The 18600-nt window shown below is 47.8% G+C and overlaps 3 protein-coding genes across 8 annotated transcripts in view; all 3 read left to right on the top strand.

Moving 5' to 3' along the window:
- KIF13A (kinesin family member 13A) overlaps positions 1–1681 on the top strand; it is a 103747-nt gene extending 102066 nt beyond the window's left edge. For all 5 annotated transcript variants that reach the window (XM_041475316.1, XM_041475315.1, XM_041475317.1 and 2 more), the window contains one exon: positions 400–1681. In XM_041475316.1, coding sequence (XP_041331250.1) covers positions 400–686 — 287 coding nt within the window. In that variant the 3' untranslated portion in view covers positions 687–1681. The remainder of the gene's footprint in view (positions 1–399) is intronic.
- Positions 1682–4412: 2731 nt separating this feature from the next.
- On the top strand, positions 4413–13811 carry SIRT5 (sirtuin 5). Of its 2 annotated transcripts, none has more exons than XM_041475474.1 (9): positions 4413–4618; positions 4973–5111; positions 7155–7288; positions 8769–8994; positions 10366–10453; positions 10839–10892; positions 11778–11901; positions 13147–13262; positions 13593–13811. In XM_041475474.1, exons 1-9 carry the CDS (start codon positions 4613–4615, stop codon positions 13666–13668), a joined length of 963 nt encoding a protein of 320 aa, XP_041331408.1. In that variant the 5' UTR covers positions 4413–4612; the 3' UTR covers positions 13669–13811. The 2 variants fall into 2 exon arrangements, with proteins under 2 accessions (XP_041331408.1, XP_041331409.1); XM_041475475.1 differs by having other exon boundaries at positions 4520–4737.
- A 131-nt stretch (positions 13812–13942) lies between these two features.
- NOL7 (nucleolar protein 7) lies at positions 13943–18172 on the top strand. Its single transcript, XM_041475351.1, has 8 exons — positions 13943–14124; positions 14666–14726; positions 14825–14898; positions 15083–15114; positions 16004–16151; positions 16760–16881; positions 16962–17039; positions 17805–18172. The coding sequence occupies exons 1-8, from the start codon at positions 13943–13945 to the stop codon at positions 17876–17878; spliced, it is 771 nt and encodes a 256-aa protein (XP_041331285.1). The 3' UTR covers positions 17879–18172.
- The last annotated feature ends 428 nt before the right edge of the window (positions 18173–18600 follow it).

Below are 18600 nucleotides of genomic sequence, written 5' to 3'. Positions count from 1 at the left end.
AAACTTCTATAGAAATGCTTCCAGTCATTTCAAAATATGTTTTTAGTAGTTTAATATGTAACATCACTTATGCCAGAAGTTTTTCTCCGGCTAAGTTTTAAGCTTTGCAAACAATTGGTTTTGAGGACAGTTTATTTCGCAAAATGAACACATGCTCGTCTCATTAAACTGTAGTTAACAAAGAAATATTTTAGAAAATCATCTTTTTTGGTCACATTTTAAGCCCTCCTTTCCAAGTTTTGTTCTCCCTAGTGTATGGCGAGCATCTGGCTCCGTCACTCAGCGGGAGCAATCTTGACTATTTGATAGATAACCAAAGCTATTCACACTTCACCACCTCAATTGTATGCGCTAATGGCAGCAGCAGCATTTAATCCTGTGCATTTCTTTCCATTGAAGGGAAGCATGATGGAATTGTGAAAGGCAGAGAGTACTTCCACTGCAAACCACGACACGGTGTTTTCGTTCGTCCCGGGCGCCTCAGCAAAGCACCAGCTCCCGCAAGGAAATGGAGTAGCACTTCCCGGTCTCAGGCATCTTCCACTTCAGAGAAACGGAAAAGTTCTGTGCTTCAAGGGTCATCAGCCACTCCCAAGACAGGAGGAGACGTCCTCTGCCATTCAGGAGATGCAGCGGCTTCTGCTTTTTCTAGGAAACAGGAAAACAGGAAATCTTGGATTAACTAAACCGCAGTATTTTTGCACTTACTACACGCATCACTGTGTAGAAAACTTTACGGATTTTTGAAGCTATTGTACATTTTAACCTGTCCATATGGAATGTGTATTCTCTAGAGTCCTTGACTTAATTCTCTAATTTTTTATAAATAATATATATATTATATATATATGAATGTGTATCTATAGTTTGTCTGCCAGTGGGCAGATACGGCTGCACACTAAAACACAGTAAAAGCTGATTGTAGATAACTGAGGTACTGGACTATTTGTTACGCAACAACTTGGGAGATATATTTTAAACAACAAAAGATATTTTATTGAGGAAAAACCAGGATGTGAATCCGTATTCTTTAAAAAAACACAACCGCTGTTCTTAATTACCAAAGAACTTGTTTTAGACTGACATATTTGCTGTTTATATCTTTCTATTGTAAATGTTTTAACTAGTAACTCGGTGCCATGTTCCTTTCAGTCACTGGGCACCGTGCAGCCTTCCGTGTTTAAGCACACTGAAATATCCAACTGCTTCATATGTTTTGTCTTCCTTGAGGCCTGCCACTGTGCTGACTTGGCATTGGGATGACTGACGATGCCTGAAGCTATGAGTCTGGCATTTCACATGTTAGCAAAAGCCAGCTGGGCAGTTTGACTGCAGAAACAGTATTACTGCAAGGGTGTGAGAGGACAACATTCTGGGTTTTTAGGGGGTTTGGGATTTTTTGGGTGCGGGGTGGGGAGAAATGGGAAATAAAGAAGCAGTAAATGGATCATGACTGCAAACTTTGCACTTGTTACTTGCTGGTTTATTATCAAGATGAAATAGAACCTGCTAAAGTAATTTTAATCTGTAAAGTTTATTTTAATAATGGGAATGATGGAGGGATTTATGTCTGGTGCTCATGAATTCCTAAGAAGGTTGTTCCACATGTAGATATTGTAGATGCCTGTACAAGCGTTCTGGATATTTGTAAAGCAACATGGTAAAAAATGAGTGAAGTGAATGGCCTGCTGTATCTTTTCTTTGTTCCTTAGCAAGTGAATGATTGAGATACCTGGGACCTTACTGAAAAGCTGCTGTTCTTTCTTTGATTGTTGTGTACAGTAAGCGGACTCTCGTATTTTACTATTTACTGTAAAGAGCTGTAATTTATATACTGCCATACTGTATTTAATTGGTGCAGACCTGTTGTGTGTTAGAATACAGACTGTTTACTTGGGATTTAAAAAAAAAATGTTTTCATTGTGTTTGGTACAATTAGGCTTCATGCTCAAAGAGGGAGCTGTTTCTAGCTGGTGCTGCTCAGATGCAAAGGACTTGGTAAAAATGCTGAAGGATAGTGTGGTTGGAGAGGACGACTAGATGGTATGAACCCATCTTACCACTGAGCCTCAGAGGAGAATAGCAGCCCCTGTGGATACTCATTCCTCACCTTCTGCTTTCCCCATCCCTCCCAGGAGAGGGAGCGGAGCTGGGAAACTCCTGCCAGAGAACAGAATCCTGTGGGTCAAGGGGAGATGGGACAAGTTCCCGGAAGACAGACAAGAGAGGATCATTGCTAAATATATAAAGGCCTCAGCTGCTGGCAGCTGGGAGGGCAATGTGCTGGAGCAGGCAGTGAAAGGAGGGGCTGTGGAGCGCAGTGCACTTGCCCTTGCCATGGCTTTTGTCCCTTCTAAGACAGGATTCTTAAGTGTTAATTGATTTTGAAATTTGTATCTTTGCAGAACAGTTCATGCTTCTGGTGTCCACAGTGAGTTGCTCTCACTGCATTAATGACACTGCTCCTGGAGGAGACTACTTTAATAGAAAAAGATTTTATGCAGAATTATTTTATCGGGCACAGATGATTGTGGAACACGCCAGGTATCAATGCCAAACACCCCAGTGTCTTGAAGTTAAGTTTAGATGTCACTTTAATCTCTTTAGAAACATTTTAGGAAATCTACTTACACATTGGCATTAACGTATTTGTCCAGGACCAGTACAAACAATTTTGAAAATCAATGTGGCCATTTTCTTATGGCACACATGCAGTAGTTACACCAGGTTAGCATCGGCCAGCATCAGCTGGGCTCTTCATTGTTTCAGACTGCTGAGAATACAGAATGCATGATTGATTCATTCAGAAACCCTGGGATAATTGTGCTCTTGGAGTAGGCAATCTGTATATGCCAAAGAGACCAAAGCAAGCCAACCTTGTGTCCTTCTGTACCCATTTCACATAACCTATGCCATTGTGAGTTCTGTTGTTATTAAAAGACCTGTACTTTTGCAAACCTTGCATGTTAGCATGCCCTGCTCTGGGTTGATGTAAAGTTAGAAGGAGCACAGCTAAGGGGTGCAATGATGTGATGGGAAGATGAAAGCTCTTTCGTTCATGTGCTCCTCCACACTCTAGTACATAAACAGAACTATTTTTTCCCTGTTAGCAATGTTAGACGAGGATTTTGCTGTCTTGAACTTTGGATTCCGAGTGGAAGAAAACTGTGGTGATAATGCAACTGCAAATTCCTTTTTTTTCTTTTTAATATTAACTAGCAGCTGCCTAATAAGCACAGTGTACAGTCTGTAGCAAGATCTCAATTTAAAAAAAAAACAAACACCAATCATGATACTGAATAATGTTATGCAGAGCCAATCCCTCATTCAACAAACCTGCCATCCTATTTGTTTTTCCAATCTGCACAGAATTAATGAATTTTGACATCAGGGTCGTTAGAATGCTAAGTAAGATCACGCTGGCCTTCACCTTGTTTTCTGAGTGTACGATGTGTTTTTCGGAGCTGCACGCTTGCCTTTATGGAGACACGGAGCGCTCAGGGAGCAGCTGTGACAGCCCAGCAAGGACCAGCACAAGCCTTTAGCCAGCACCACTCGCTGTGTCAACATTCCCCCACCAAAGGCTTCCTTCCTTCGAGTTTGCAGCTGGAGGCAGAGTACTGAGTGCTGGTACTCTGTAAACAATAACAAGGGCCGTGGAGCACTGGAATGAGGGAAACGTCGGCTGCCAGCCCCTGGGAGCAGCCTCTGGCTGTTCCCTGCCCTGCCCTCAGGTGAACTCGCTCAGGTAACTCGTCCTGTGCCTACGGAGTGGGAGACAGAAGCTGCCCGGGGCTGGACAGGCTGCTGGAGGACTTGAAAGAGCACGGTGGGATTGCCTTTCAGCCTTTCCCCTCTCTGGGTACGTGTTTTGGGGGCCGCTTCCCCTGCTTAGCTGGTAATTTACAGAATCCGAAGGGAGGGGGGAAAATGTGTCAAAACCTCTGAGTGAAAAGGACCGTAATGATTTAAGGTTGTTGGGGAAGGGTGGAGAGGAGGCGACTGGATGAGAGCAGGCGCTGCCTTCTTTATGCAGCAAAACATGCTAAAAACAGCTTTTCTCATTAAAAAAAAAAAAAAAAAAAAAAAAAAAAAAAAAAAAAAAAAAAAAAAGTGTGCTGTCCAAGTGCAGCGGAGTTTTCATCCGTGAACGCGTAAACTGCGAGTGCCCGAGGGTGGATGGCAGAGAGGGATGACGCTGGAAAGCCATCCAGCTTTCCTGACCTATTTGCGCTTCATTCCAGCTGGTACGTGCGCGCTCCGGCACGGCGCAGGGACGGCGCAACGCCGGGAAGCGGCTAGCGGTTGCCTCCAGTGCATCCATCCAAGCATCCATGCCTCCTTAACACCGCGGCCCCTTCCCCGCGGGCGGGCGGAGCGGCGCAGCGCGGGGCGGGACGTGCGGCACCGCACGGCTCGGCCTCAGCCGCCGCCCGCGGTGAGTCGCAGCGGGCGGGCCGCGAACTCGCGGCCCCGGGGCTTGCGTGAGGGCCCGGCAGCCGCGAGGGCGGGCGGGCGGAGCCCCGACCTGAGCGCCCGGCGGTCTCCGCCTCCCCCTCATCGAGGCTCCGCCTGTCCGCGCTGTCCCCTTCGCCCTTCTGCGGGCCGGCAGATGCACGTAGGCTCGCAGCCCGCCGCGGCTCCGTCCCTTGCTTTCCCCCCTTCTTCTTAAAATGCCGGCGGGCAGCCGGGTCCTGGGAGCTGCCTCGGGTTAGCTGCGCGGTTCGGAAGCGTCGCGTAAGTTGGCGGCCGAAAGGCCTGCTTTGGAGCGGGGCTGATCTCCCCGCTCCTGGACAAAAGCGGTGATCCCGGCCCCAGGGTCTCGGGCTGGGGATGATTCCCTGCTCTGCAGGTGCAGGAGGAGACCGTGACGAGCGCTCGCACCTGGTTCTTCAAGGAGAGCCCCTGACGGGAAGCTGGCAGAAATACGCACCGTGGCTGGGCCGCTTATGTTTGGTTTATTTCTCCCCAGGTGAAACACTTCCGAGGGATCCTGATGTGTCTCTTTCAATCTACCGCTAGAAGGTTGGTTTCCCAAGTGCATTGTGGACTTAAGGCCTCGTCTTCAAAGAAACAGAAGTTTTGCTTGGAAATGGCCCGTCCTAGTTCAAGTAAGACGTGTATTTGTTTGCTTTAGCACCCCGGACAGGTTTTTAAGGTGGATTTGAAGTGCTGGAAGGTTTTGTGTGCTAGGTGAAATCCATGGCTTAATTAAAAATGTTTAAAACAGTGTGAAGTTGCTTTATTTGTCCCCCAGAATAGTAAAATTACCTTTCTACAACTGTATAGTTCCAAAAACCCTTGCAGTCAGCATGGTTACAACATCAACACGTTTTTAATGTTTATACTAACTATGCAATGGTTAATTGTATTTCCCTTTCATAATGCTAATGAGTAATAAAACTAATTCCTCATTTCTTTGTACAATAATGAGCCTTGAGCATTTCTAACAGTTCAGGAGCTGGGTAACCCCAGGAGCCCTCTTCAGGCTAGCAGTTAAGGCTGACCTCTTTTCACTTGTTTGGGGGTATTTTGGTTTTGGTTTTCAATTTGAGAATGTGCCTTAACTTGAAAACTGCACAGAGTTTTCCCTAATGTCAGGTAGCCGGGGCAAACTTGCATTTTCTGCTGCCTTGAGCATCAGCATTTGGCTGCTGCCAGAGACCTGGCTGGGAGGGCTTTTGGCTTTGGAGCTTTACACATTCAGGTTTGTGAGTTTGGTTTGCAGCAGTAGGTGGGGCATTAGAATAGCAGCGTTCTCTGCCCGGTCCGGTGGCTCTGTGCTGTGGCTCTTGGGACCTCTCCAGTGGCTCTTTCTCCCTACAGGAGCTTTCCTGCCTTTGGGTGGGCTTTTGTGGGCGGGGGGGGGAAGGAGTAGTTTTGGTTTGGTTTTTATTTGAAAGACCACCTAGTAAATTGTGAGGATTAGGGTGGTGGTGAGCAGCTCAAAGTTCAGCGGAAGGCTGCTCACTCGTGGGATACCACAGGAGTCTGTACTGAGGCCAGTGTTGTTTAACACCTTCATTAATAATCTGGACAATGGACCAGAGTGTATCCTTGGCAAGTTTCCATATAATACAAAGCTGGGAGGATACTCCAGAGGGTCCTGCCCCTGGAAAGAAATAGCCCCAGGCACTAGGACAGGCTTGGGTGACCAGCTGGGCAGGAATGTCCCTGGGGATCCAGTAGGCACCATGTTGGCCTTAAGCCAGTGATGAGCCCTTGTGGCAATGAAGGCTCCAGGACATCTTCTCATTGCATAAAAACACCCCATGGTGTTTGTCTGCTGTGAGAGTGGTCAAACAATGGATTGAATTGTGCAGGAAGGTTATGGAGTCTCTATCCATGGAGATATCAAAAGCAGGACACTGTCCAGGGCAGTCTGCTCTGGCTGACCCTGCTTAAGCAGAGGGGTTTGAACAAGACAATCTCCAGAGGTCCGTTCCCACCTCAGCCATTTTGTGATTCTAACCTGTGTTGCTTTAAAACTGATATCTGAGGTAAACTGCAAGAGATTTTTTTTTGTCTGTCTGTTGCTAACCTATTCCTTTTTAATCTTGTCTTGACTCACATAAAAAGGCAAAGAAAAATTTCCGTCTATTTCCCAAACTACCATGCAGGGAAAAGTGGTGGGAATAACACATTAAAAAACATAAAATACAGTTGCAAACCTAGAAAACAGGAAAAATGCCTGAAAAGAAAGTGTGTTTTCCCATATTACCCTAATTTTGAAGGTGATACTTTGTGGGGAAAAAAACCCAAATAAAAACAATAACAAAACAAACTTAATTTTTTTAATCTCAAGATCTTAAGTAACAATTACGAATCAAACTGTTCCTGGGTGGTGGTGCCAACAGTTGTTATTGGGGTAGCATCCAGTGTGGAGTTTTAGTTAAAGGCACTGCCTTTCCAGTATTGACTATAATCAAGTTTAGCACATGTTGCCCTACTGAGCCTGCTCAGACACATATTTTGGGGATCTCCAGGAACTGCCCTTTAAATTCCAACATACAGAAGCTCAGGAACCAGTAGGTGTTCTGAAACTGAAGTGATGGGAGGTGTGTATGGAAGCCATTTCTGGATGGGTAAGTGTAGCCTCTTAGGTCAGGACGTGAGTGCCTGAACAACTCCTTGTTTTCCCTGCCCTGGCACAGACATGGCTGATTTCCGAGAGGTGTTTGCCAAGGCCAAGCACATCGCCATCATCACCGGAGCCGGGGTCAGTGCCGAGAGCGGCGTCCCCACCTTCAGAGGGGCTGGAGGCTTCTGGAGAAAGTGGCAAGCCCAGGTAGGTGCAGGTGGCCCGTGCCTGCGCAGCCATGCCTCTCTGTCCATCACGCACTGAGCATGGAGGGTCAGGAGCAGTGGGAGGAAGAGGGTGGAAGTTCTTCCATGGCAGTGCAGCAGGGACAGAGCTCTCCCTGCAGCTGCCTGTGCAGATCTTCTCTGTGTCCCTGGGGATCTGCTTCTGTCCTTCAGTTTATCAGTTGCTTGGGAAAAACAACATTCTTGTAGGCAGCTCTGGGTCTTTCTACCATCCTTGTTTTCCTGCAGTTCAGCTGTTTGCTCATCTTTTGACACCCTCACTGTTTTCCTACCATGTGGGGCCTGTCCTGTTTTAATCTCTTCAGCATTTAAAACAAACCAAAATACCAAAGGAAGAACTGATGATAGAGACTCATTGTTTTCTTTTAATCTTGGTGTCTCGTAACACCCTTTAAAAATTATTTAGGGCTTGTTTTATTTTGGGGCAGGCTCTTCAATTCTCGCACAGGCTGTTCTCAGTTGCTGGAATGATCCTGCCAGTGCTGAGAGCCACAGGGGTGGGAGAGGAGGTGAGAGCAGACAGTGGGAGTACAGCTGAAAGCACCAACAATATGAGCCCTATGGGGGCCTCATAAGTCTCATCCTGTTGGTGCTGCTGTGCTTCAGCAGCTGTTATGCTGTCAGTACCTGCTACCCCAAATGCTGCAATCACACCTGCTTTCTTTGTGGTTTTTAATTGCAGCATTCCTGAAAGATCTGATTAAGCTAAAAAAGTGTCAGAGACATGAATTTTTGAAACTGGTTTGAATCTAAAGATGAGTTTTTTGCTCTCAGTGATCCTCAATTCAAATAAAGCATGTGTGTCTATAAAGGTTGGTCTTGCTGCATCAGAAACGTGGATTCAGTTTCTCTGTCTGCAGAATTGTGCACTGAGGTGCTGGACTGAGCTGCACCTCGTTTTTGCGAAAGAGAAGGCAAAATTAAAGTTACTGTGAAAAGCAGCATCAGTTTTACTTGCATACAAAATACATGACATTAGACTGTGGTTTTGACAATAGGTGTAATTTGGCTTGTGTTACACTTAAATTAAAGCAGAAAAGAAATTCCTAGCAAAGGAAATACATGACGTTGAGTTTTATGGCTGCCATGGAAAAGAGAGTTGTGGGTGCCAAAAAAAGGGTGTGCTTTGGAATATCTCATCTTGCTTTGTGCTAAGCTTCTAATAGTTTGGTAGGGCAGCACAGAGTACGGTTGGAGTGTAGTGCAAACCCATGTACCACACTGTTGCTGTAAGTTATTTCCTCTTTTGATGTGATACTTTGACTTGTCACCCTTGTAAGGGCTGTGGAACAATATTCTTATCAACTGCATTTGGTTATAGATAATCTGCTTTTGATGACCTTGTGATGCAGGCAGCAGTATAAATGGCAGAGATGCAGCAGGCTTCATCTGGGGAAGGGATTCTTCTTTTGTTTTAGGACAACCTGTTACCTCTTTTGCAGGAGCTGGCTACTCCAGGGGCTTTTGCGCGAAACCCTTCCCGTGTGTGGGAATTCTACCACTACCGGCGGGAAGTGATGCTGAGCAAACATCCCAATCCAGCCCACATTGCCATTGCAGAGTGCGAGAAGCGTCTCAGCAAGCAAGGAAGGAGCGTTGTGGTCATCACTCAGAACATTGATGAGCTGCACAGAAAGGCAGGCACCAGGCACCTCTTAGAAATTCACGGTAGGAGTTGGCTCACATGTCTGCCACAGGCCAGGAAACCTGGAGTGGGGAGTGGGAAGAAGGGAAGGTAGGATTAGCAGAGAGAGAAAAGATTTTTGTCTTTAAAATTACAATAATTTGCATACGTTTATTTACAATAACACCCTGTTCTCTTTTGGCAGTTATTTCAGGTACTTCGTAGCCTGTCTTTATTGCTCACCTTTAGGATCACAGAATCTCATCTTTAGATTTTAATGGATTCTGACAGTACAAAAGAAATGGTTCTCCCTTCTCGCTTGCACAGTTTTCCGCAGATCCACTTGAATTCATGTGGCTGTGACACCTGGCTGATTTCTCTTAGAAAAGGGGATGAGAATCCCCAGGGATTCCACTGTGTAGTAGTGGTGATGTCAGACTGCTGCTAATAAAGGGTGTATTGGCAAGCCTGGCCTCACCAGCCCTGGTGCTTTTCCTCTGTCCTGTTCTCACTTGTGCAGTTCTTGGCTACAGGAGGACAAAGGGACTGGAAACAATTGAGATTCCCTTACCCTTCTTTCTTGCAGCCAGTGGCCTTCCCCCTCTCTTCCCCATCGTCAGTGGCATTCCTTACTCCCACAAAGTGCCAGAGGAGCACATGGCAGGTGCAGCACCTGGAGGTCAGGTTTGGGATCTGAGGAAATGTACAGGTGTGGAGGAACAAGAGGATGTGGAAGTCCTTTGGAGGTGACCCCACTCATTTCTCCACTCCTCAGGCCCTTCCACAGGGTAGAAATCTCCCAGGACAAAGACCCATCCTGGTCCTCCAGCACTGTGATGCTTTTTAACTCAAGTATCGCTAAAGGTGTAAATGGGATTTCCCACCACCACTTTTTTGCTTGGACACAGGAAACCTGCACAAGCTATTCTGCAGTTGTGGGCCCAGTGATAAAGCCTTGGCAATTTTAATTTTGGTTATTTTTATTCCTTACAAAATGGACACAATTTTTAGCTCTTGGCTATATTGCACATCTCGACAGCATGTTAGTAATACTACAGAAGTTGTGGGAGTGGAGTTTTGCATCAAGCAAAATGGTGTTGACCAGCATATTTTTTTTTTTTTTTCAAGAAAATGTTTTTGATGTAAGAGGAAAAGCAATAAACAGAAATAATCTCCCTCAGTGATATTTTAAATTATGATTTTCCTGCAAAATATGTTATGGGACTGTGTATTACTCATGTCCTGAGGCAGAACAAGGTGGCACAGTGGGACTGTCTTTGCTGTTGTGTTCCTGTTGTAAGTTACCCACAAGGTGCAGCCTTCAAGGTGCCCAGGATAAACACAACCACCTGCCTGCACAGCCACACCTCAGAGCCATTGCTTCATCCCTGATGTTTCCTCTTCGTGTGTTCCAGGTAGTTTATTTAAAACTCGGTGCACCAGCTGTGGAAACGTAGCTGCGAATTACAAGAGCCCGATCTGCCCCGCGTTGGCTGGGAAGGGGTAATCCATTCTTTCTTTCACCATTAAAAAAGAAAGTGAGCAGGGGGATGGGCCAGGCATATACTCAAGATTTTTTAGGACTTTTTTTCCCTTTACATTCCACCAGACCTTTAAATAGTTACGTAAATAATTGTCGTGCCTTTGACAGTCTTGGCCAGCTTATTACAGTTGCTCAGCTTCAGGATAATTCTGGACAAATTCCTGCCTGCCTCATGTGTGGTATTTTAGGATTGTAGGAGGTGTTCAAGTTGGCTGAAGTTGCAGATTCTTTGATTGGAGGGTGTGCTTTAGAGAATATGAAGGTTTTTAGAGAATGTTAAGTTTTTATTAATATATAAAATACCTTTTGTGCAGCTGGACATGTATTTCCATTTTGTAACTACAGGGCTCCAGATCCTGACACAGAAGATGCTGCCATTCCAGTTGAAGACCTTCCTCAGTACGTATGGACAACGTACTTCCTCAGTACGTTGGGCTGTTACCTCTTCATGCTTTGTGCATCTCAGAGCTTCATGTTACTGTTCATGTTGTTTTGGAAGGACATTCCCCAGAAGACAAAGAACTCTGGAACTGTGCCCCAGGAAACTGAGTCTAAAGTTACAGGGGCATCAGACAAAGGAGTGTGTAGAAGTTACCGTGGTGCTAAAGGCATCGCACTTTGTGTACTTGAGCACCAAGATGAAATGTGGCCAAATTCCTGGGGTTTGTAGTAAGTGAAGTAGTAGGAGAATTGCAGCAAGAAAGTGAATGCTACAGCAGTAAATGTTTTGTTACTTTGCAGGTGTCACCCACTGTTTTTCTGGAATTCTGTGCTGGGGTCCCCTCACAGGCACAGAATGTGCCATGATGCTTTTTTATGCAGCCTGAAGCTTTGCCTTAGCTAGTTGCAGATGGAAAAAGCCACCACATTTTTAATCTGATTCCTAAGGAAAAAGAGGCTAACAAAATGCTTCTGTCTTTTGGGTCATTTTCTCCTTAAAACCCTGTAAGCTAGTTTGTTAAAGGAGGCTAAGTTTTAACTTTCATGCACTTCAGGAGCTGAGTAAGGGAAGGACACAATTAAGTATCTGCGCTGAACAACTGTTCAGCACCCCCTTCCTTGGGATCATGCAGCACATGTGTACTTCCAGCACATGTGTAGCATGGAATGAGCTGCCTTCTGTCCAGCACATGGTAGAGGAGGGTGTGGGGAGGGCTGTGAAGGAGGAGCGAGGATGATGGCAGGTAAGACCTGCCCAGGCGAGAATGAGATCTGCTTTGCCGCCGTGCAGCCTGATGCACCCCGTCAGCAGCGTGACGCTGTCCCTTTGTGGTGTTTGGGCAGGTGTGAGGAGGACGGCTGCAAGGGGCTCCTGCGGCCACATGTCGTGTGGTTCGGCGAAGCCCTGGATCCCGGCGTGCTCACAGCAGTGGAGAAGGAGCTGGATATCTGTGACCTCTGCTTGGTCGTGAGTGGCGCTTTCCTTACTGGTGCTCTGAACCCACAGGGAGGCCATGCTAGGGACGTGGCAACTCCTGGGTAAAGCAGATGCATCTGTGCTTCCCTGAGGGAACTAAAAGCCCCAGAAGGACTCTCTGGTGTCCAGTGCAAAACATTAAAAGACCATTCTGTTTGAAAATGCACACAGACTACTCAGAAGTCAACAAGTACACAGGGGTTAGAGATTAGACAATGCTGTTTGGCTGTTGAATTTCACTCCCCCTCTACTCTGCTCTGGAATACTGTGGACAGTTCTGGTGCCCTCAGCATAAGGACATGGAACTGTTGGAGCAAGTCCAGAGAGCCACAAAGTTGATAAGGGTACTGGAACACCTTCCCTATGAAGAGAGGCTGAGAAAGTGGGACTGTTCAGCCTGGAGAAGGGAAGGTTCTTGGGAGACCTTAGAGCAGCAGTACTGAAAGAGGCCTGCAAGGACGCCAGAGAGGGACTCTTCATCAGGAGCAAGGGGTGATGGCTTTTAAGTGAAAGACAGTGGCTTTAGATGATACATAGGAAGAAATTATTTACTGTGAGGGTGGTGAGGCAGTGGAACAAGTTGCCCAGAGTGGGTGCCCCATCCCTGGAAGCATTCAAGGCCAGGCTGGATGGGGCTCTGAGCAACCTGGGCTAGTGAAAGGAGTCCCTGCCCATGACAGGGGGGTTGGAGCTAGATGATGTTTAAGGTGTCTTCCAACACAAACCATTCTGTCATTCTAATTTCTCAAACAGTAAAAAATACAATTATTTTGATGCTCAGTTTGAAAAGGAAGTAAGTTATAATGTGCTGCTTTTTTGCAAGGTGTTTTACATGCCATGTAGGTTCCAGATCCCTAACCAAAGCAGTTGCTTAGACTGTTGTCTTCCATTTACAGACTGATCTTAAGTAACAGAAGGAACGTTCTGTTGGGTTTTTATTTTTCGTTGAAGACAAAGTGTGCCATTTTGTTTCTGGGATTTTTTTTTCCATCTACAGTTACAAATGGGTTTCTTTGGGTTGCATCAGAGAAACAATTCCTGATTGCTATGCTAAGTTAAATAGTTACATCTGCAGTGACACTAATCAGATACTGATTCAGTTTCATTTCTGTAGGGATCTCCTAGGCTTCAGTGCACATGCAGTTGTGAGAAGGGCCCTCACCTCGGGGCTGGGTTGGTTTGGTCTGTGTGAGTGCTGTCCTACTATTCTTGTGACTTGTGTCCCATTGCCCGCAGGTCGGGACCTCGTCCGTGGTGTATCCTGCAGCCATGTTCGCCCCGCAGGTCTCGGCCAGAGGAGTCCCGGTCGCGGAGTTCAACATGGAAACCACTCCTGCCACCAACAGGTTCAGGTACGGCTGCTCCGGCAACAGCCTTCAGTCCCCTCCTTCCTGCCCTGCTTTGGTCCAGCTGCCAGAACGCAGTTCTAGTTTTCCCCCAGCGCTTATGAAATATTAAGTTTCTGTTTATAAGAAAAGAGGATTCTTCTTCCATGGTGGAATTTTCACTGAAGACACAAACCGTATTATTTAAAGGGTGAGGCTGTAGTATGTCCCTACGCCCCACAAGGCCTAAACCCTTCTCTTCTGTTTCCTCCCTCCCTCCCGTTCCCAGACTCGCCAGGTAAAGCAGCGGGATGTGCCGGTGGCTGCCCGCGCCCTAAGCCTGCCACTTCCTTTCAGGTTCCACTTCCCGGGCCCCTGCGGGACCACGCTGCCGCCGGCGCTGGCGCGACACGAGACGGAGATCATCTCCTGAATCCTGGGATCACCTCCGGAGCCCTGGAATCACCGCCGGAGTGCCGGGAGCGGCCCGGACCGGCGGGGCCCAGCGTGGGGCGGGCGGGCCGGAGGCGGCGGCGGGACTCGTCCCCACGGCAATAAAGGCGGGGCCACCTCCGATGTCCTGTGTCTGTGCGCGCACCGCGCGGGGCGGGGCGGGGCGGGAGGCGCAGGGCGGCTGTCCCGGCGCTCGGCATTCCCCGGCGGAAGGCGGGAGCGGTTCCGGGGCGGGCGGCGCAGGGGTCGCGGCCATGGCGCGCCGGCAGAAGTCGAAGGCGGCGGCCGCGGGCAAGCGCAGGGCTCCCGCCGCGCTCCCCAGCCCGGCATCCTCCTCGGAGGACGAGGCGGACGAGGCCCCGGAGGAGGTGCCCTTCGGCGTGGCGAGGGAGGCGGCCGAGGCCGAGCGGAAGCTCGTGGGAGAGGCGGCCCGGAGGTGCGGACACGGCGGGGCCTCCTGCTCCCGAACGGCGGCTCTCACACCAGCGCTTCCCTCCTCTTACCCCGTTCGCTTAGCCCCGCTCATCTCCCCTTTCACCTCTCTTACCGCCCCCTTCACCCCTCGCTTACCTCTCTAAACCCCCCTCCACCCCTCTTAGATCCCTTTACCCCCCGTTCACGCCTCGTGCTCTCTCTTTTCCTCCCCTTATTCCCTCCCTTATCTCTGCTTATATTCCCTTGTTGTCTCCTTCCCCCTCCCCCCCCGCCCTTATCTCCCTTCTTACCCCACCATCCCTCTTATGCCTCCCCGGCCCCTTCTCCTTCCTTATCCCGCCTCTAACCCCTTCCCCCCCTTCACCCCTCTATGCCCCTTTCACTTTTCCTATCCACTCTCCCTTATCCCCCCACTTGCCCCTCCTCACCACCTCCTTTGCCCTTCCAAGCCCCTCCAAGCCCTCGTTCACCCCTTTTATCCCCGCCCGTAATACCCCCTCTCTCCCCATGGAATGCTGACAATGGCTCCCGCCTCCCCGCAGGCACCGGGAGCTTCTGAAGGAGAAGCGGCGGCGGCACCAGGAGCTGTTCGCGGAGCAGAAGGTACCGCGCTACCTGCGGCGGGCCCCGGGTGTGTGTGCCGGCCCCGGGTGTGTGTGCCGGCCGTGTCCGTGCCCGCCTGACTCCCCTCTCCCCCACAGAAGCGCAGGCTGCTGCCCGAGGCCGTGCTGCAAGAGCTGCAGGAACTGCAGGAGCTGCAGGCTGTGTCCGCACGGTGAGGGGACCAGGGGAGGCAGCGGTGGGTGTTGGGATCCCCCTCTCTGTATCTCCCACCCGTGGGGCAGCCCCTTCTGGTCCTTGCTTGGGAGACTGTACTGGAAATGGGGGTTTCATGGCTTTGAGTAAAGGAAGGCAGTGTGAATTGAAGAGTAACCTGTTGCCTTCCCTTTGACCCCCAGGCCCGCTGAGCAGGCTGCAGCAGATGACCCAGGTATGTTACCGCTTGCTTTGCTAACGGGGTGTACATCTGGTTCTCCAGGAGTTTATTCCTGTGCCTGAGCTCCAAGGGGGAGCTCTGGTGGAGAGACCTTCTCCAAGTCCTAGTCATGAACACATTTGGCAGATTGTCTTTTCCCCAGGAAAATAAGTATCTGAGGAAAAATACAAAGTCAGATTTAATCTAATTCTCACACCTTTTACAGAAGTCTCTTGCTGTGCAGTGATTTCAGTTAAATAGCCTGAAGTGTTTAAGGAAGTCATGGGCAGGTGTTACAGAAGAAAAAGCAAGCATTACCAAAGGTGGATTAATTTTTAGCCTTTGTTTAAGTTATAAAGGCTATTCCTGGGTAGAGTTGTTAAATTGCCTCTATACTTTACATATCAACCTAATAATAGCATCTGTAGGATATTAAGTAACTTTTTTTAGACTCAGAATTACAAAACCAAGACTCTAGAGTGTTTATGACTGCTGTTTTTGCTTCATCTGTACTTCAAAGTATTTCAGAAAAAATATTTTATTTAAACAGTTCTCTCATCCAAACCTCACATGCTGCTGTATGGTGTAACTGTTACTTTTTCTTGCTTTTATTTAAAAAAGATCTGTTGTATTGACAAAACAAAGAGATGAGCTGAGAATGAAGCAAGACTTCAGCCAGAGCTGGATTTCCCTTCATGAGTTACCCACAGCTGTTGTGTTGCATTGAATTTTTGTCCAGTGATGAATCCCATTTTGTTGATGCCGAGAAAGCTGGCTATCAGTACTTTGGGTTGCTCCCCTAAGCATACTTCTTTCCATCCCTCTTACAGCTGTTCTTCCTAGTCATTTTTTCTGAAAAATGCTGCTTGTTTTAAATCCTGTTCATGTTTCACTGACTGGTTTTGATTTGTAACATTTGGGAAATTTCGTTTACAAGTTACTCTAGATGAAGAACTTGAATCTGAGGCTGTAGAGCTGGAGCAAGGCCAGGCCCAAAGGCAAGGCCAAGCAGAAGTGCAGGAGAAGAAAGGCAAGAGGAGCAAGGGTGCCAGGTAGGAGGAGATGATTTTGCCTGGTGTGGGAAGTTCTGCTCTGTCACTGCGTGGCTGCACCCTCTTCTGCACTTTATGTTCCCCCATCCTTCATCTGATTGAAAGCATATTTATGTGCTAAAAGCACCTTTAATATCTTCTGATTTAGCATACTTATATATGTGTGCATACATATAAATATATATATGATAGAAATAATTTTTACATGTTACTTAATATGTAACTGCTATGAGATAGCTGTACAGTCATAAGCGCAGCAGTACACATTGTGTTGGGTGGTTGAGCACCAAATTCCTGCATTTCAATCTCTTTTTCTCTCTCCTCTTTATTTCATTGTCACTGATGACCCTAGAGAGTAATTGCCCTAGCTTCTGGTAGGATCAGCTCAGGACACCCAAGGAAACTACTCAGGGCACACAAAGGCATATGACAACAGCTTGAGAGTATTGGTCCAGCTTTTTATTTTTTTAATACTGCCACAAAGCTCATCTGAGTATCAGAAACCATCAGTGGCTGCTGCTGTGCTCAAGTAGCAAAGCCTGACAGCAGTGTCTGTTGTTTTGGATCGTGTAACCACGCTACAGGGATTTACATCTCTCTTTGACTAGGACAAAAGGGAACTACGTGGCTGTGTGCTTGAAAGACCACAGTGCAACAGGCCTCCACCAACAGCTGGCCAAAGACTTCCTAAATGCTCAGCTCTATGGGCCGCACACCAACCGGGTACAGGGTAAGCGCTGCTGCTCACCTGGCTCTGGGTGGGGCCTTGTCTGGCTTCAACTTGGTTATTAACACTTGTCTCCATTTCAGCAAATGAATTTTTTTCCCTTGCAAACAAGAGAGCCCCCGTCAAAAAAGCTGCCGTTCAATTTGTGGACAAGTCTTGGGGTGAGTAGAGAAAGTCAGAGTAGGTACTATTTTCTGCATATCTGGCTAAAAGTACACTTGGATGAAATCAGGGTTTCCATGCTAGAGTATCCTGGCTTGTGATCCTCTAACTCCAAGCACCTGGAGAGTAAGGGAAGGGCAGCAGAGCACTGCAGCCTCAGTGGGTGTCATGAGCACAACTCCCAGGGATTGTGTATGAGACACAAGTTGAAAAAAATTACCTCATTTTTGGTATGTTAAGAGACAGCTCTTGTATTAGAGCCAGGGCTGCTCAGTGAAATAAATACTTCAGTAGCTGTTGTTTCAGCCTCCAGTCTCTGTGCCGTTGGAAGGCATTTCAGATGCGTCTCAGACTTAAAAGCAGGGATACCAAGATCCCAGAACCTCTATGTGAGCACAGGGAAATAGCACCCATTTCTCCTCATTTCCATAATGGATGGGGACAGTTTCACACCCACACGTTCTGTGAGGCTCACGAACACCAGAGGGAAAAGTCACTGATCCTTAGCAAGCAGGCTCTGCTTTCATCTGTGCTCCATCACTGAAAGCACCACTGTATCCTCCCCACCCTCCTAAGGAGGCTGTGCAAACTGGTACTCCTGGCCAGTGGAAAGGACCTGGGCACATAAAATACCTTAGGAAGTTTATCAGTGTTTGAGGTGATTGTTCTGTTCTGAAATGCTGCAGCAGCCAAGGGATTGCTGCTTCTTCAGCACATGGGGGCTAAGAAAAATGGTAACTAACAGCTGTTGGTTTTTTTTTAAGGGCAAGATAAAAAGGAAAAAGCAGCAAGGTTTAAGAAGCGCTGGCTGGCAACACAGATTAAAGATGGAGTCTGAAGACAGCTTTTTCAGAAGATGCTGCTAAGGACTTTTAGTGACAGTTGATCTCAACACAGCACAGGTGTTTTTCCCCACTTCATCATGACTTTACTTTCAGTTCCAGCCAGCAGAAGGCACTGAGCTGTGCCTGATTGGACTTCCCTGTTCTCTCCTCTCCCCTTTCAGAAGTTCTTGGGGAAGGTACAGAGCAGCCAGGCCAGTCTTGTGGAACAGCTGGTGCTAGGACCAGGCTTGCTGAGCTGCCTCTGTGAGGCAGTGACTTTGCAGAGAATAAACGTGAGCAATGTTATAGCTACTGTTGTGGATGCTGCAGTCCTTACGGCAGGCAGTTATTCCTGCTGCTCCAGTCACTTGTGTCTCTAAGGAAAGGCTGTACCCTAACAGCAGAATCATTAAATCAGCTCCCACAGCAGGACACTTCTCTCCAGCCTCATCATTACTTTCCAGCAGTACGGGGTTTTTCCCATCTGCAGGGAGTCCTGAGTAAGCTTCCTGCACTGTTAGCTAGACTCACTGTGTGGCAAGAACATGGCAAAGCCTTTGACCTGGACCAGCCCAGCTTCCACAGGGAGTGGAAGCCCTGGTTCAAGGGGTAAGCCACTCCCCTCACTAGGTCTCCACAAGAACTGCTGTTCTAGGATGGAGCTCTAGAACAAGACAACGTAGCATACACATCCATGCTACCGTGGATGTAGATGTAAGTTTTTAATGGCTGGTTA

The sequence above is a fragment of the Pyrgilauda ruficollis genome, unplaced genomic scaffold, assembly GCF_017590135.1.
Source record: "Pyrgilauda ruficollis isolate IOZ18807 unplaced genomic scaffold, ASM1759013v1 scaffold35, whole genome shotgun sequence".
Lineage (NCBI taxonomy): Eukaryota > Metazoa > Chordata > Aves > Passeriformes > Passeridae > Pyrgilauda > Pyrgilauda ruficollis.
This window is presented reverse-complemented; position numbering and strand designations above follow the sequence as displayed.

Bases quoted from the DNA above. Each gene is read 5' to 3' on its own strand.
- SIRT5 (XM_041475474.1), top strand. The intron at 5,112-7,154 runs GTAAGACGTGTA...GCCCTGGCACAG, and splicing joins AATGGCCCGTCCTAGTTCAA to ACATGGCTGATTTCCGAGAG. The intron at 7,289-8,768 runs GTAGGTGCAGGT...CCTCTTTTGCAG, and splicing joins GGAGAAAGTGGCAAGCCCAG to GAGCTGGCTACTCCAGGGGC.
- NOL7 (XM_041475351.1), top strand. From the start codon at position 13,943: ATGGCGCGCCGGCAGAAGTCGAAGGCGGCGGCCGCGGGCAAGCGCAGG. The intron at 14,899-15,082 runs GTGAGGGGACCA...TTTGACCCCCAG, and splicing joins CTGCAGGCTGTGTCCGCACG to GCCCGCTGAGCAGGCTGCAG. The intron at 16,882-16,961 runs GTAAGCGCTGCT...TCTCCATTTCAG, and splicing joins GCACACCAACCGGGTACAGG to CAAATGAATTTTTTTCCCTT.